Source organism: Xyrauchen texanus, chromosome 19 (genome assembly GCF_025860055.1).
Source record: "Xyrauchen texanus isolate HMW12.3.18 chromosome 19, RBS_HiC_50CHRs, whole genome shotgun sequence".
Taxonomy (NCBI): domain Eukaryota; kingdom Metazoa; phylum Chordata; class Actinopteri; order Cypriniformes; family Catostomidae; genus Xyrauchen; species Xyrauchen texanus.
Genome location: NC_068294.1, coordinates 15,262,559 through 15,279,363, shown reverse-complemented (window position 1 = coordinate 15,279,363; position 16,805 = coordinate 15,262,559). Strand labels below are relative to the sequence as shown.

General features: G+C 36.1%; 1 protein-coding gene across 2 annotated transcripts in view; it reads right to left on the bottom strand.

The window, feature by feature from the left end:
- Nucleotides 1-6,215: 6,215 nt before the first annotated feature.
- LOC127659926 (ADP-ribose glycohydrolase MACROD1-like) overlaps nt 6,216-16,805 on the bottom strand; it is a 112,355-nt gene continuing 101,765 nt past the window's right edge. Inside the window, exons 8-11 of one of the 2 annotated variants that reach the window (XM_052149920.1) lie at nt 15,094-15,167; nt 10,737-10,818; nt 7,425-7,461; nt 6,216-6,908 (exon numbers count right to left, since the gene is read on the bottom strand). In XM_052149920.1, the coding sequence (XP_052005880.1) occupies nt 7,454-7,461; nt 10,737-10,818; nt 15,094-15,167 (164 nt within the window). In that variant the 3' untranslated portion in view covers nt 6,216-6,908; nt 7,425-7,453. The remainder of the gene's footprint in view (nt 6,909-7,424; nt 7,462-10,736; nt 10,819-15,093; nt 15,168-16,805) is intronic. The other variant, XM_052149918.1, reaches the window with a different exon arrangement.

Sequence of the window (16,805 nt, the reverse complement as noted above, 5' to 3'; positions counted from 1 at the left end):
CAGGTGAAAAGGCACCAGACTAGAAGGCACCAGACTAAAAGGCATTAGAACAAAAGGCATCAGACAAAAAATGTCACGAGACATTGGGCAACCAGGGGATCATTTCTAGACACAACCGTGTTGGTGAGTCGCTAACTAAAAGTAGTGACGCTATTAACTTATCTAAGTTTTTCAGTAGCGTGACAGTAGCTATTTTCTCAATAGTGTACCTTTTCCAGTAACGAGCTACATTTTTCAAATGGTAGTGCTGTAGGGTTACAATTGTATTGCAAACAATAGAAATAGAGATAGAAATAATAAAAAAAAAAAGACTCATGAGGCACTTTGCTTTCATTTATTGTAGCTTTCGTTTTTTTATTTTACCCCTGGCATAAAGTTTAAATCAGCCTTAAAGGGACTTTGCCTTCTATTTTTGAAGCAAAATATTAAGTTAGCCTAAATGCTGCTGTTTATAACTATATTATGTGTCAGTTATATTAAATATTGTGTTTTCTACTTTATTAGTGTATATTAAGTATAAATTTATGTTTAATGTAATGTTGACATCCTATTTAGCCCTTACAAATATTAACAATTGGTTTTACTATAGTAGCCTTATAGTATAGCAACTATGTTTTTCATGCAATCGGAATTTAATAATATTATCGAATTGTTATATATATATATATATATATATATATATATATATATATATATATATATATATATATATATAACAATTGCAACGCTCTAGAAAACACTCAGAACATCTATGGAATATGGAATAGATGTTCTCCAACAAAAGCCAACTCCAACATCTTTTGCATGGGCAAACAACACAAATATTCACTTTCGGAAAAGTAAAAATATAGTTTCTTTAGAATACTCTTACTTAACAAATATATAAACTGCACGTCATGAAACTGTAAATAACCAGAGTAGGTAACTGGGAGTATGCATAACAGGCTGGGCCAAGAAAATGACGAGAAAACAATGCAAGATACCCACAATAATTGCGAATGCAATTATATAGTTCATTGAAGAACTTAGATCAATGAAAATATCCATGAAAGACAGTGGTGAGAGTGCATTCAGTGCTATGAGAGCAGAGCATTATACAAATACATGAAGATGGATGACAAAAATAGAAGCAAACAGGACAGAGGTACAATGGATCATTTTATAAAGGAGTGAATAGGCAATCATGCATTTGTGCTGGAAATGCAATGCCCATAAATGACCCAGTGTTCCATTAACAGGCAAAGCACTCATACCTACATATAACATCTAGTAGTTTTTATTGCAAATAGTGCATTTAAGACACAACAACTGACACTGTTTTCTCTTTAGTTAAAGGGGTTTCTTTAGTTTGCCTATAAATAACATTCTGTCATTATTTACTCACCCTCATGTGTTTCAAACCTATATGACTTTCTTCCATAATATACAAAAGGAATTGTTAGGCAGATCAATAGCCTTGCACCATTCACATTTGTTGCATAGAAAAGAAGCAAAGGAAGTGAATGGTGACTGTGATGAAAATACTGCCTAATAAAACAATCTTATTTTAAAGGTCTCCATGTGCTCTGGATTCTTGCAATTGTTAAATATTATATTAGTAATATTATACTAGAAATGCACTACACATTTGTCAGACAGAAAGAAAAGACCTCATCACTCCCATACAATACAGTAAACATCTTTAATATTTCAGTAGACACCAACAAAGAGAAAACACACACACACACAGTAGGTAGACGCCACAGAGCTCTTCAGGAGATGGAGCTTCACTAAAAATAATTCTCTCATGTCGTGTTATGCTGCAGCAATATACTGGAGAAGAACAGAAGTAAACTGTGTATTCAATTGTAACAGCGTACAGAAGAGCTGTCACCTAACTCCAGCCTCACTCTGTGCTCTTCCAGGAAGACTGAAGCAAAATCTGCAAACCAAATCGGTCACAGACATTACAAGCACAGATTTGGGTATGAAGGTACCTCCTGAAGAAAATGGTTTCAAACAGGCTTCCAAAGAACCATGGTGTCATGTCTAATGATCTAAAATAAATTTAAGTGAGCTCTAGAGATAACACAATGCTTATTATATTCTCAATAGTTGGACATTTATAAATAATTTTCCTCCTTTCAACCACTCCTTCAGATGTCACGTTTATTCTTTCTCCCAACTGCAGAATCGCATTTCCAAATGCAATGAAGGATACATGTAATGCCTTTAAAACCAGACCAAAATATGACATCTTAGTAGAAGAAATGTGACATAGACATTGGATTCGGAAGTGCCTTGTTGCCTTCCTACCTTTTAAAGGATGCATTTTTCAGTTCTGAAGGAGACTTCAACCCTTCAGATCAGGACAGTTTCAAACCCCCCTCCCGCACCTCCTCGCCTCCACCCAGTTTACCCTCTCCTCCCCTCAATGTTGGTGTTTCTGGCTTTGACAGGCTTTCAGCTAGTAAATCAGTGAATTGATCTTGCGGGGCAGCAGAGTGTCCCGAGTTCTACTAAAGATCCATTTTCATTTCACTAGCAGCCCCTCCACCCCACGCCAACATCTCCTCCAGCATTCATAAACATCCCCAACCACCCCCTCCAACTCCTCCTGACCCTGTCTCACTCCCTTTCACACTCATTTACTTCCTCACTAGCTTTCCAAATAAGATGAGGCCTCTGTTCTACCCACAAGAAGGTGAGATATTCCGCGTGAGAGATCTCTCTCTCTCTCTCTCTCTCTGACTGCGAATAGCTAAATTGCATCAAAGACGAATGGTTTCATATTATTATACATAGAAATGGCTGGCGAGATAAAATAACTTTCTCTTTATAGCAATAATAATAAAAGTATTTTCTTAATTTCTCCAGTAGGCCTACCGACAGCAGAACCGATAACGTCCGAGCTTACCAAAGCCAGTCCTTCAATAGCATATAGCGCGTTGGTATCTTTTTTATTACTTATTTCTCTGCATTGAGTGACAACCCTCTCAAATATAAGACACACAAACCGAACAAATAAAAGTCTCAGATTCACTGTCTGTAATTGCAAAATTCTTGCTTCCTTATTGTGACATGATAGCAACCCTTCTGCTGTGATAATGCAACTTCAACTACGCTATCAATATCCAAAGTAACCGAACGTCATGTCACCTATCGCGTTTGTCGCGTTTTTTCTTGAAGTTGGCAGTAACATATCAAAAGTTTTTAATTATATATAAAGGAGTTATACAAATTTAATCCTTACCGTTTTCTCCAAGGAACTTAGCTCCTTCCTTAGGCACTGGATGAGGTCTGCTCACTCTGCTGGAAAATGACTCTAGGGGCAGCGTGCGTTCAACACTAGGCTGCCCACAGATGTGCCTGCCTAATAATCGGCTTGATATACTTTGATATTGACCGATGCCGATTATGTTAAAAAATGCAAAAAAATCGGCCGATTAATCGGTCGACCTCTAGAGCAAACATCATGACACATCCTCACTGATTCTTGAGACTTGACATTATGACATTTGGTCACAAGATGCACAAGAACTATGAGCTTTGATGTTACTGACATAGCAGCAAAATTGGATTTCAGTTTATGACTGAATTTGACTAAGTAATGAATAACGACTTAAAGTCTGTTCATCATACAAAGTGATTTTATGCCTTCAGAAGACTTGGAATATGATGCACGAGTTGCATTGACTATTTTATGACAGTTTTGGGTGCTGTATTATATGTTAAAATGTTTCTCTATGCACTCTATTGTATTGAGTTCAGCCAATGAGGCAATCATTCAATTCTTTCCTGTTGTGTTCCACAGAAGAAAGTAAGTCAAATGGGTTTGGAAATACATGAATGTGAGTACATAATCAGATAATTAAAATCTTTTGGGTGAACTATTCCTGTAATAATTACTGACTGCAAATTGCTATGGCATCAGTATCTTAAAATATATATATAATGGGATGTCGACATGCATTGTTGCCAACTTAGCGACTTTGTCGCTATTTTTAACGACTTTTCAGACCCCTTTAGCGACATTTTTTCAAAAAAGCGACTAGCGACAAATCTAGCGACTTTTTGGACAAACCTTAGCAACTTTCCAAATTCCAAATATCGCCAGTACTGCAAGCGTGAGGTCTTACTTCCCCGCTGCGTCTGCTCTGTTCAGTGAGCGGCTGAGAGGAGCAGCACATTCCGTTGACTGCACGCCAGCGGACATAGACATGAATGAGCTGCGCATGTGCACGCTGTGTTAGCAGGAACCAATCAGTGATCACATAGCAGCTGCCTTCTCCTTTGTTTTAATTCAAAACATTTAATTTGACCGTTTTTTCTTGGCATGCGCTTATATTCACTACTAATCAGAGTTTTAGTTCATTCCGGTTCGGTTTCTGAACTCTCCGACTTCAGATCGTATATTTACAGACTCTATACATTTTACTTATCCAAACACAACAATAAACCTTCTTCAAACTCATAAACATGTAACGTTAGCTAAGTTCCGTTCCGTTCCGTTCCGTTATCTAACAGAAAATATGTAATTGAGAACCGTTTTACTGGACATTCGGCTTTATACTTATATAAAAACAGTATGAGCACGGTTTATACATACATAATTAGTGACAAATTAGGCAGAATGCAAATACGACGCGATGACGTCATTAATATGCTAATGACGCATGACGTCATCTGGCGACATTTAGCTACTTTTCGAGCAGGCTTTAGCTACTTTCCATTGAAAATAGTTGGCAACACTGTCGACATGTTGCTACTGAAAGTTTCAGTACACTGACAATGATCCTATTTTACTGAGTTACTTACAAGCATCATCAGACATTTTTGCATCAAAAAAGCTGTTCAGCCGTTACATCAATTTAGGTGAACCTAGAAAGCTATTTTGCCTTGGGTTCCCTCTAGATTATCCTATAATGGGGTTTTTCAATTTGTGAGTAAAACAAGGTCTGTGGTAAACATTACTTATGTGGATGTTATGATCTACAACATAAATGACACAATCATACCTCAAACGTGAAGTTTGAAGCTGCCATGTTTTAAAATATTACAGTAATATTTTAAATATTACATATTACTGTGTGTGAAATGTTCATATCAAATGTGATTAAATTTACATCAGATTTATAAGTAAAAGTTACTGTAGTAACTAACATGTTTGTTACATTTACTCTAATGATATCATGAAGTTAATTAGATTTTACTTCATTTTATACCATTCAAATATACTTAGAAAAACTGCAAAATCAAGTACCCTCGTTATTTTTTCAGTGAACTACGACAAACTTAAAGCACCAGGATGAAAGGGCAGAGCTGCGAGTGATGGCGAGCTCGGTTTGAATGGCAGAATCTAGCGTTGTGAGCCTGATGAAACACAGGGAACGCAGCTGGAGGGAACGAGAGAGAGAGAGAGAGAGAGAGAGAGAGAGAAGAGAGATGATAGGATTATCGAGAACAAGTGCACTGCGGGCATGGGAAAGAGAGATAAGGGGGAGAAAAAGAGAAGCAGCTCTCATGTCCCTCTCGTCTCTCTGTGGTTCTGCTGCTGGCGAATAGGATGCACTCCAGTGTGATCTTCACTGAAGGGTTACTATTTCAGCAGCAGCCCCGCACTGGCTGCTTTCACTGTGCCAATACAGAAAATTAAATAACACTTTACTAAGAGGGCCAGAGAGCTGGATTGAAAGAGGGAGGAAAGGAAGAGAGAAGTGCTGATGGGACGGTGATGAAGTCTGGATTTAGGATAATTACTCTGCTGAGCTCTTTCTCGTGTTCGCTCTGTTTTGCGCGTTCGCTCCTTTCTTCCCCTCCGCTCTCATCATTTGGAGAGGCTCTCCTGATGACAGTATCTGAGCTGCCTGTCGCTTATTAAAAAATGAAAATTGCTTCAGATGAGTTTATTAAACTCTCTCTCTCTCCATTCTTTCACAGATAAAACAGCGTGTTGAGATGAAGTGAGACTCATCATTTTTTACATTTATAAAAGATGTTCATATTGCATGAGACAGGTGGAAAAACAATCATCACATAAGAATTATGAGTTCCCTCCTCTGACAGGGAATTTGTTTGATGCAGAAACAAAATCAATCTGCATCAATATTTCTGTTTTAAATCCATTTGCTGACATTATACTATTAACTCGAAGGCTTACGATGTAATTAATGAAAGTTGCATTAAGCGCAGCCCCAGCCATTAGTTTAGAGAAAGGATTTGACTTTAATGAGAGCCTTTTATCATACTGGAAGACAGAAAGTACATTGAAGAAGTAGAAATACTGCACTTTCATTATAGGTTAAGTGATACAACCATTGACGTACATTTTTGGTTCCTTTGATTGCTTTAATACCATTTTTATTCAACTCTATAAACAATATTCACACAGAAAATCTATAATTTTAAATGTAGCCACAGTACAAATCATATCTGTTACAAAAATAGCAAGAAATGATTCTTGGAACAAGTTGTAAACACATCAATCATAATAAAGCTTACATGTATGGACTTATAAGATACATGGATTTTAGACCATTTTTTTTTTTAAATGAAGGCTCAGGTATGCTTTCTGAATCATTTGCAAATAATAACCATTTTATAGCTAATTGTATTTATTTATTTTGTCATTTTTTTTGTAAACCCTGTCTTAGGACATTCCGACACTTTTATAAATTTAACACAAATGCAATAGCAATATTATTCCTCTGGGAAATTGATACCAATCAGAATTTTAATTTAACACTGCTTGGTGATATGAATCAATCAGATGGTGTCAGGCAGCTGTTATTGTTGTGGTCCTCAGTTTTTGCAGGGCTGCATCAGGTAAATGTGAGGCACGCAGATGTGACAGAAAAGCAGGTTGAACTTGTGTGGTGTTTCCACAGCAACTATGACATCTCTTCATAATTTGCTCTTTGGTGGTGAATCTGCAGGTGAAAAACAGTCTAATGGAGCTGATGGAACACATACTGTAAACAGGAACAATCACAACTATAGATAGTTGTATCCAATCTGACACCTACATTAACACTAATGTTTGGAGTTCAGCCACTGTGTTAGATCTTAACAATATTATATAATTACTATGAATATCAGACTGAGGCTTTGTTCATGCAACGTGTTGCATTACAAATAAAAAATAGGAACTATTTTTGAGTCACTATGATTTGTGAATATTTAATAAAGGCAGAACATTTAGTACTATGAAATACTAAATTAGTCAGCCTGGTGCTTTGTAATTAATTTCTTTTAACAACATAAACACTGCTTCCAATTAAAATGCTTATGTAGTCAGTGTTAGTTTGTTAGCAGTGCAAGCTGCAAGCATATGGCTTAATTAACAGCTGAATGAAAAGAATAACTTTAAATTGCATTAGTTTGTGCCCTCTCTTCCACAGAAAAACAAACAGAAGTGTGTTGACATCAAAGTGAGGACTAGTTACCTGTCCCCTTGACTCAAGTCTCTGACTGGTCAGCAAGCTAAAGTGGGAGGGGCAGGGGCAGATATTGAGACAAGTAACCAATTTTTATAATCTTTCAAATGCTCATTAATTTAAACACAAGTTTACATACTATCATGTCAACTTATGTTCAGCATTTTAATTAAATAAGAGGTCATGAAGTATTTTGTTTAATGTAGTACCGAGAAGCTGCAAAACAGATATTAAAGGAATATTCCGGGTTCAATAGAAGTTAAGTTCAATCAACAGCATGTGTGTCATAATACTGATTACCCCCAAAAATTATTTGGACTTGCCAGCCCTTTTCTTTAAAAAAAGCAAAAATCTGGAATAGAGGGAGGCATTTACAATAGAAGTGAATGGGGCCAATCTGTAACATTAAAATACTCAAAAGTATAGTCACAAGCAGGGGTGGAAGAGTACTGAAAATAATACTCAAGTAAAAGTACTGTTTCTTCTTAAATTTTTTTAAATGAGTAAAAGTACCTGTCCTAAAAACTACTCGAGAGTAAAAGAGCAGCTCATTTAAAAGTACTCATGAGTAGTGAGTATTGAGAACTGAGTCGCGAACGCTATGACCATTATAATAAAAACTCTATGCTGTAATTTAAAAATGTAGCAAACACACCGTAATTTACATTCCCTTTTATGGCTGTTTGCTAGAAAGAATAAGTAAAAGTATTTTATAGGTGTTTGTGATTGACAACTTTTAATATACATCACTAATCTATACTGTAGTCACTACATGAATCTGATGGAAAAAATAACAGGGCGACATGATTACAGAAATGAAATGTGAAAAAGTTATTATCAATACAACGATCCCAATTTTATATCGTAATGTATGAAACAATTACATTAAAATCAGTTTATGTGTAATGTAATGTGTAAACAAATTGAACATATGTTGTTGGACATATCAAATGTTGGACTTTAAGTGTACATGTAACCGAATAAAGCACTGTCTAGTAGGCTATGTCATATAAAGGCTATTAATCAAACGACAATAACAAGGAAATGAGAAAACCACTCACTACTTCTGGCTGAATAACTTGAGAAGCTTTAAAAGTATTAATGTAATAGAACGTCTGGCTTGAGCAAGTCACATGACACGATCAAGCAATTGGCCTTTTTCACTGCGAAAGCCCCTTTCAGGTGCAGCTGTGGATGTTCAGGTGTTGAAAATGTGTTTGAGGCATCCTCCACTGATCTGCAGCTGCCATTGAAGTTTTTTACATGTGATTTGATTTAATGGGAGTCACAAGACTCTCCCTAGCTAATCATGTTGATATAAAAATTCAATCAGGACAGGGAAGTAGCGAACACAGACGTGGGAAAATAGCGCAGTAAAAGTACAGTTAGAGCATTTAAAATGTACTCCAGTAAAATTATGCAATTTTTAAACTACTTAAAACGTACAATTCCTGGAAAAAACTACTTAATTACAGTAATGTGAGAATTTGTAATTTGTTATTTTACACCCCTGCTTTTGTTTCACAGTGGTGAATTTAGGAATATCCTACATCCAACATTAAAGGAACGCAGCATAACCGTGTACACTGACGAAAACAAAATTTATTGTAAGCAACATTTAAATTGCAAATATTATTAGATAGATTTTTCCAGGTATTATAGACCTCCTTGGTAGATTCATATGAAAAAATATGATTTTTGTCATTCATTTCACAAAACATTCATGCTGCTGTTAAAATTAGGCTTGCTTGAGCATTAATTGTGTTTCAAGTTCTGGCTTTCTTGCGTGGACATGTTTTTAAAATGTCAATTGGCATTACTAGTCGGCTGCCACGTAATATATGATGCCCAAAGGCATAGGGTGTCTTATTCATTGTGAAACTATGTTTTCTTAATGGCATGAATCACACTGAAGGCCTAGAATTAAAATGCATGGCCCGTGGCTTAAATTTCACAATCCTCACTCTTTTCTTAAAAGGTACAAGTAATATGTATGTAATATGAGGGGTAACTGAGAGTCTGGCTGTATTGGAGTGCAGTAACAGGGTTAACTCATTCAGCCCGGCCTCAGGAGAATGTGTATCTTATGTTGTATTGCATTTATTCCATTTCTTTTTTATTACATAACAAATCGCATACCCTATTTAACCATTTGATGAGAGATATCATAGTTTTAGTTTAGTAGATTGTTTTGTTATTATCTTTGTTTTATGGTTTGTAGAAGTAACATGACTGGACAACACATCTATCTCATGTCATCAATTAATTGAAATATGAATTTATTTCAACTAGATGCAACAATAGTGTGCTCTCTTGTGCTCTTTTGTGCCATTTTGTTCCTCTCTGTTCTCTGTCCTAATGTTCCACAGATGGTGAGGCCCTGCATTCCAACAATGTTAGGGAGAAAGCCTCTATTCCTGAGAAGAAGATAACACCTACCCATTGCATATCTGAATAAATCATCAATTATTTGCTGTTATTTTGCCCTCTCAATTGTGACTTTGCCATAGTCAAAAACAACTTCCAAGGATTTGAATTGCTCTTCTTTGTACCCCTTTAATGTAAAAAAATAAGGAGTAGCCATAACTGACATCTAACCTTTGATATCTGACCATAAGTTGTGCCAACCAAGGATGGGACCTAGATTCATGTTGTGGCTTACAACTTTTGTTTGCACGAAGACAGAAACAGCCCATATTTGTAATATGTTAAAATGTTTGAGGTAGTTGACCTACCAGAATGCTAGAAATTGTGGTATGATGACACCTTAATGTAATTTGCATATGACTATAATTGCTTTGGAATGTTTGTAAAACTGCACTTCGACTTCCTGTCTTTCTAACTGTTGTATCTTATCGACTTGTGATGCTTATTGAACCTACAGAGAACAATCAGTAAACTCTCACTCATTTGATTATTGCAAAAACTAATTCTGAGTTTTTATTCAATATCCATAGTGAGGACCCAGCTGTTGCCCCCTACAGCTGCAAAGGGTATATAAACTTATGAGCAGAACTGTAAATATTGGTAATGTGATGAGAGCATGGAACCACTGGCTATGCTCTGTTTAAAAAGCATACAGTAAATAAACAAGGGTGATTATGTAATTTTACACTGCAAATAATTACAAATGACAGCTTCCTCTTAAGGCGCATGGCCTTAAGTAAATAAATGAGGACAACGTTCTAAGAAAGTTAAATCAACATTTAAACATAAAATGTAAAAGAATGGTTCTAATTTAATCTGATCTAATGAACATGAAGCAAAGAATAATGTTCAGATAAAGTCATGACGTGTCTTTGTTTTGTGTGAGTGACAGACCTCGTGGGAAGTAGGCAGACAGCCTCCTCTCATACAGCTCTTTGTCAGACTTCAGAAACACACAGAAGATGACCCGGTCCAACTGACAGAAGATAAAACAGAAAACAAATAAATAAAAAAGATAAATCAACACAGACGAACTTAAGCTTTGATTTTGCTTTTGTACAGCAGAACAAGAAGAGAAAGTGAGGCAGGCAGCACTACACAGACAAAAATCCAACCAAAGAGATAATTCACCCAAATAAAGAAAGTTCTCTCATCTTTTACTCACCCTCATGCCATTCCAGATGTGTATGACTTTCTTTCTTCTGCTTAACACAAATTAAGATTTTTAGAAGAATAATTCAGCTCTGTAGGTCCATACAATGCAGGTAAATGGTGGCCAAAACACTGAAGCTCATAAAAGCACATAAAAGTAATCTATAAGACTCCAGTGGTTAAATATGTATCTTCAGAAGTGATATGATAGGTGCAATATTTAAGTCATTTTTTACTATAAATTCTCCTCCTTGCCCAGTAGGTGGTCGATATGCACAAAGAACGCGAATCGCCAAAAACAAAAGAAGAAGAAAGTGAAAGTGGAGATTTATAGCAAAAACGGACTTAAATATTGATCTGTTTTTTACCTATACTTATCATATCACTTCAGATGACAGATTTAACCACTGGAGACACATGGATTACTTGCATGCTGCATTTATGGTTTTTGGAGCTTCAAAGTTCTGGTCACTATTCACTTGCATTGTATGGACCTACAGAGCTGAAATATTCTTCTAAAAATCTTTGTTTGTGTTCTGCAGAAGAAAGAAAGTCATACACATCTGGGATGGCATGAGGGTGAGTAAATTGGGAATTTTCATTTTTGGGTGAACTATCCCTTTAAAGGTGCAATATCACAACCTTCAGGCTTATGAAAAGAATATGATATTTAATCATTACAATAATCTCTTAACCAATAGTGGAATTAAGTTATATTTGTGTGAATAGAGCTAAAGGACTATAATGGTTTTATAAAAGTCCAAATGTGTCTACTCGAAGTTGCTCAATATTAATATATTGTTTATTAATCTGGAGCTTTGTGCCTACAGCAAAATAAAAGGTTTGCTGATATATTCAGTGCCACATTACTTTTGCTTGTGTTATATTGCTTAATCGTAGCATGCTGTTCATTACACAGAAAATTACTCTGACTCACTTAACTTCAATTTAACCCACAATATTAACTTAAATAATCTTCATTTATCATATTGAAACACTTGAGTCTCTCAGTCATGTGTTCTCTCTTTGGATAGAGGGGCCACTGAAAAAGACCACTCAGGGGTGCAGTTGTTTAGCATATTCTAATAGTCGGGCCTTTCTAGCAGGGGAGACTCTGTGCCAGTGACCTTCCTGTCCTTGACAGAACACCAGCACCAGTCCCAAATGCTTCATGGCAAGCAACAACATAAAAAGAATACACTGAGTTCTGTGCCAGCATCCTAGAACCTCCATCTCCATGACAACAGTGGTGAGGGAAGGTGGGCTGTTCCTGCTTCTAATCATGTTCCTGTAACACATCATTACATCCAGCTAGCACTCCTCCTCTGCCACTGAAATATTGCTCTCCCTATCATTTTTCTATCTTTCCTGTCTAGCATTGTCATTTTCATTCTCTTTTCCATTGCCTTTGCCAAATGTTTCTCTCTCTATCTCACTCATCCCATCCTTATGTCTGTCTAATAAAAAAAATTAAATAAAAATAGGGATCTGCGGATCGATACTTTTGATACTGGTGTTGATTGATCTTCTCATAAAAACCTCAATCCTAAGTAGGCCTCCACGACTTTGTCCAAAATTATACTGCAATTATTTTGACTAATAGTGACATTGTGATTTAAACTGCGATATAACATACATTTAACATTTCATTTCACTGCTGCTTGGATATAAAAGCTAAAATCACATTGGAACAGCAGCTCTCATATTGTGGTTTAAAAATCACTCTAGGCCATATAGAGATTTTGAATTAATTTTGGTTAATTGTGCAGTTCTGGTCCTGGGGTTTTTTTAAACTAGTGAATTTTTAAAAATCATTGTGTACCATAAGCAGAGTTGGGTTTAATTGGATTACAAAGTAATTAGTTACTGTAATCTAATTACACTTAGGCACAAAAAAATGGTGTAATGTATTACATTTTTAATTCTTGTAATCAGATTACAGTTACTAACTATCAATTAAAGTTGTTTTTTTTTCCTCCCTTTTTCTCCCCAATTTGGAATTCCCAATGTGCTCTAAATCCTCGTGGTGGCATAGTGGCTTGCCTCAATCCGGGTGGCAGAGGATGAATCTCAGTTGCCTCCACGTCGGAGACCGTCAATCAGCAAATCTTATCACACAGAGCGTGTGGAGGCTTCACGCTATTCTCTACGGCATCCACGCACAACTTGCCACACACCCCACTGAGAGCAAACCACATTATAGCGACCACGAGAAGGTTACCCCATGTGACTTTACCCTCCCTAGCAACCAGGCCAATTTGGTTGCCTAGGAGGTCTGGCTGGAGTCACTCAGCACAACCTGGATTTGAACTCATGACTCCAGGGGTGGTAATCAGCGTCAATACTCGCTGAGCTACCCAGGGCCCCAATAAAGCCATCACTTTTAAGTTTTTATTAAGTTCACATTATTCATATATAATACAATTATATGTGAATTCATATGTTTATATATACGGTTGCATTTCTGTGACAGCTTAAGGGTTGACAATGAACAAGGAGAAAATACATATTATTTTGAATTTGTTTTAGAAAGTAATTAGTAATCTAAATACTTTTCAATGTTGTAATTAGTAATCTGATTAGAATTTAAGGGAAGTAGTTAGCAATTTGTAGTGGATTATTATTACTTTGTTAGCAAATAGTTGCGTTTGCAGTTTAGGCTCATTAAATGTTTTAATGATGACCATAAAATTGAATGAAAATGGCTATAATTATCCATTTTTATCATTTGAAATCCCTAAAACCTTCATTTAATAGAGGTGTTAGCATCAATATTAGCATTGGTGTACTTGGTATTATACTGAAAAGAATAAAGTAGTATCGCCCACCTCTAGTAAAAAAAAAAACAAGCAGTACATTGCCAAATAATTAGTAACATTATACAGTGATCTCAAAAAGTATTTGGACACTTAATACTTATTAAAATGTATGATTTTCATTGCATTGCATTAGAAAATATCAAACAAAGTGAAATGTATTTTAAAGACACAAAGCAGAATTAGGTATTTTAAGGTTTTAAATTATAAAACAATAGATATTCTGTTTAAAATGAAGAGAAATATGTTTTTGGAAATGTTCTTTTTGTCAAACATTAGAGGAACATGTTTATAGTTGATGAGATGAACTATACTTGTGGTCTCTCTGCTAGGACACCTGTATGAACTGACCTCAAACATCCAGTAAAAATGACCTTGGGTTCTACTGGTTAGAAACAAAAAGACTACAAAATTACAAGTTCTGTGAATAGGTCAAGCATCATTTTTTTGCAGATGCCATTTAGTTTGATATTATGTTTTCTAATGCTGTGATGGATCATATCCATGGTTTAGGGATTTCTTAAACCACAACATAAAAGAAAACTAAAACGATGCAGTCACACAGTTAAATAAGGTTTATAATTAAAATCAAATGCAAGGAATTGTTAGTGACTCGAGTGTCAGAATACTTTTTGCTTTTTGATCTAATATATTCAATCAGAAAATCAGTTTAGACTCTCTAAAGTCAACAACCACCATGTCTCTCTCTCTCTCCCACGCACACTGTGGGTTAGGAGTGCGGAGGGGTTAGCAGGCAGCAAAGCGCTGGTTAATTAGTGCGCTGTAATTAAGGTGTCTCTGTCATTTCGCATGTCTGTGGCGTAAAGGAAGGCAAAAGCAACTAAGCATGCAGCTCAGAGTGAGATGAAAGCTCAGGACAGCAGAGACAGATCAGTGAGAGAGAGAGAGTGTGCCAACAGTGTGGGCTGTGCAGAAGTTTTGTTGGAGATGTCCTGGTGGCTCATTTCCTGTAAAATCTACTCTGGGCTCACATTAACTCACAGAGGCCAGGTTATGTGTTTGTGGATTTATTTGTATTTATGCTGTTCTGCAAAGCCCATACAAGCCCCGTTAGGAACCAATTAAAACTGTGAGGATATGTGTGTGTGTGTGTGTGTGTGTGTGTGTGTGTGTGTGTGTGTGTGTGTGTGTGTGTGTGTGCTGACTCAGAAAAGAAAGTCCCCATGCAGCCACCATCTGTTTGCCATGGCGTGTTCCTCTTCGAATAACAACAATGGCATAAAAACAAAAAAAATACCAATAAGGAGAAGACACACACACACCTTCTCATAGTTTTCCTCCAGGTATTCTCTCACTGTTTTCAGGGCAACTTCAACTGCTTGATCAGGAGGATATCCTGCATCACACACGTCACACAACCCATGCACACACACAAAAAAACACATCAGATATAATGTATGGGGGACTGGGGCTAGTTGTCACTTGTCACCCTTTTTCCTCAAGTAATTATTTCTAAGCATAGGCTTATAGTTAAAAGTCAATTTCTGTTTAGACACAATCCTTAAATTCTTGGCTACAAACAACTTTACTATTATTATTCAGGGAAAGATACAGTTCATTGAACACAAGCTGATAACGGGCCAAGTTTTCAGACTATACTCATTGAGCCCTTTATTATGAACATCGGTACACCTTCTAATTCATGCGATTATCTAATCAGCCAACCATGTGGCAGCAGTGCAATGCATAAAATCATGTGCTTTTGACCATACATCGGACAGTTACTGATATACTGTATAGCTCATATATAATTTGAAAACTAACCCAGGTCTCCCCTAAACAAATTAGATTACACAGAGAAACACAAAAACCAGATATTCTCATGGATATACACATATTACTTCAAATGCAGTGATGTAATTTGTATGATTGATAATGAGATGTTATAGACCGACTTGTTCACACCTTGTTAGCAAGTCCTGAATGTCAACATGAAACAGCAGGCACAACCCTTTTAACTTCTATAATGTGAAATTTCTGAGTGAGAGAATATTAGTATATTAAAGCTGTAAATAAAATGTAGGGCTGTGCAAGATTTCATCTATTGGGAACTGATTGTAGCCTGAAAAGTGGGCATTCCATACCAGAATGCCAGACCTGATTTCAAGTTTGCAGACGATTGTGGAGGACTATTTATTCCCTGAAAACTGCAGGCCGCCACTTTTAAAAACGTATTGACCAGACATGGAGGGAAAGTCAATTTCACCCTCAGGATCATTTCAAAGTATCCTGGCAGTCATTCTTTTTCAAAACTGTCATTATTTGCTATTATTGACGTAACCTTTATTACATTATTGCTACTTGGAAAGATTTTAGAAAGGCTGCACTACCTACACCAGTCCTTTTAAAAATGAATAAATTGCTATTTTTGGGTCTTATTGTTTACAATAAATAAGACCAGGAATGTTAATTAAGAAAGTAAATGTAGTCAAATTTAATTTAATGTTGACTAAGAATTCTGCCGCTACATGGCACCATATTCATAGCATGAGGACTTCTCCTAAAAAAAACCTGATGGTGGTTGTTTTTGAAGATCTGAAGCTGACACGTATAGCTAAGAAGGGGTATTATAATCACAGTGACATGCTCTCATACCTAATCTCCCATAATCTGACCGTCTACTCCCACCCTTAATCTGAAAATCCTCTATATTACAGCAAGTTATATTCATACACAGAATTCCTAAAATGAGGTACTTACTACATAAACAACCACAAATAAGAGCACATCGTGAGCACTGAGGTCACATCATAGCCAAGGTCCATAGAGTAATGTAGATTAAGTTAGATGTTTATCAGTGCATCTTAAACATAAATGAAGGCTGTTAGTGAATTATCATAGGAATTATCCCTACTATTTAATCACTTATGAGTTGAATTGAGAACTTTAAATCAGTCAACCCTAATCAATTAACACAGTCATTGATAGTTAATGAATATAAAGAACATATATAAATCATTGATATATATAAAAA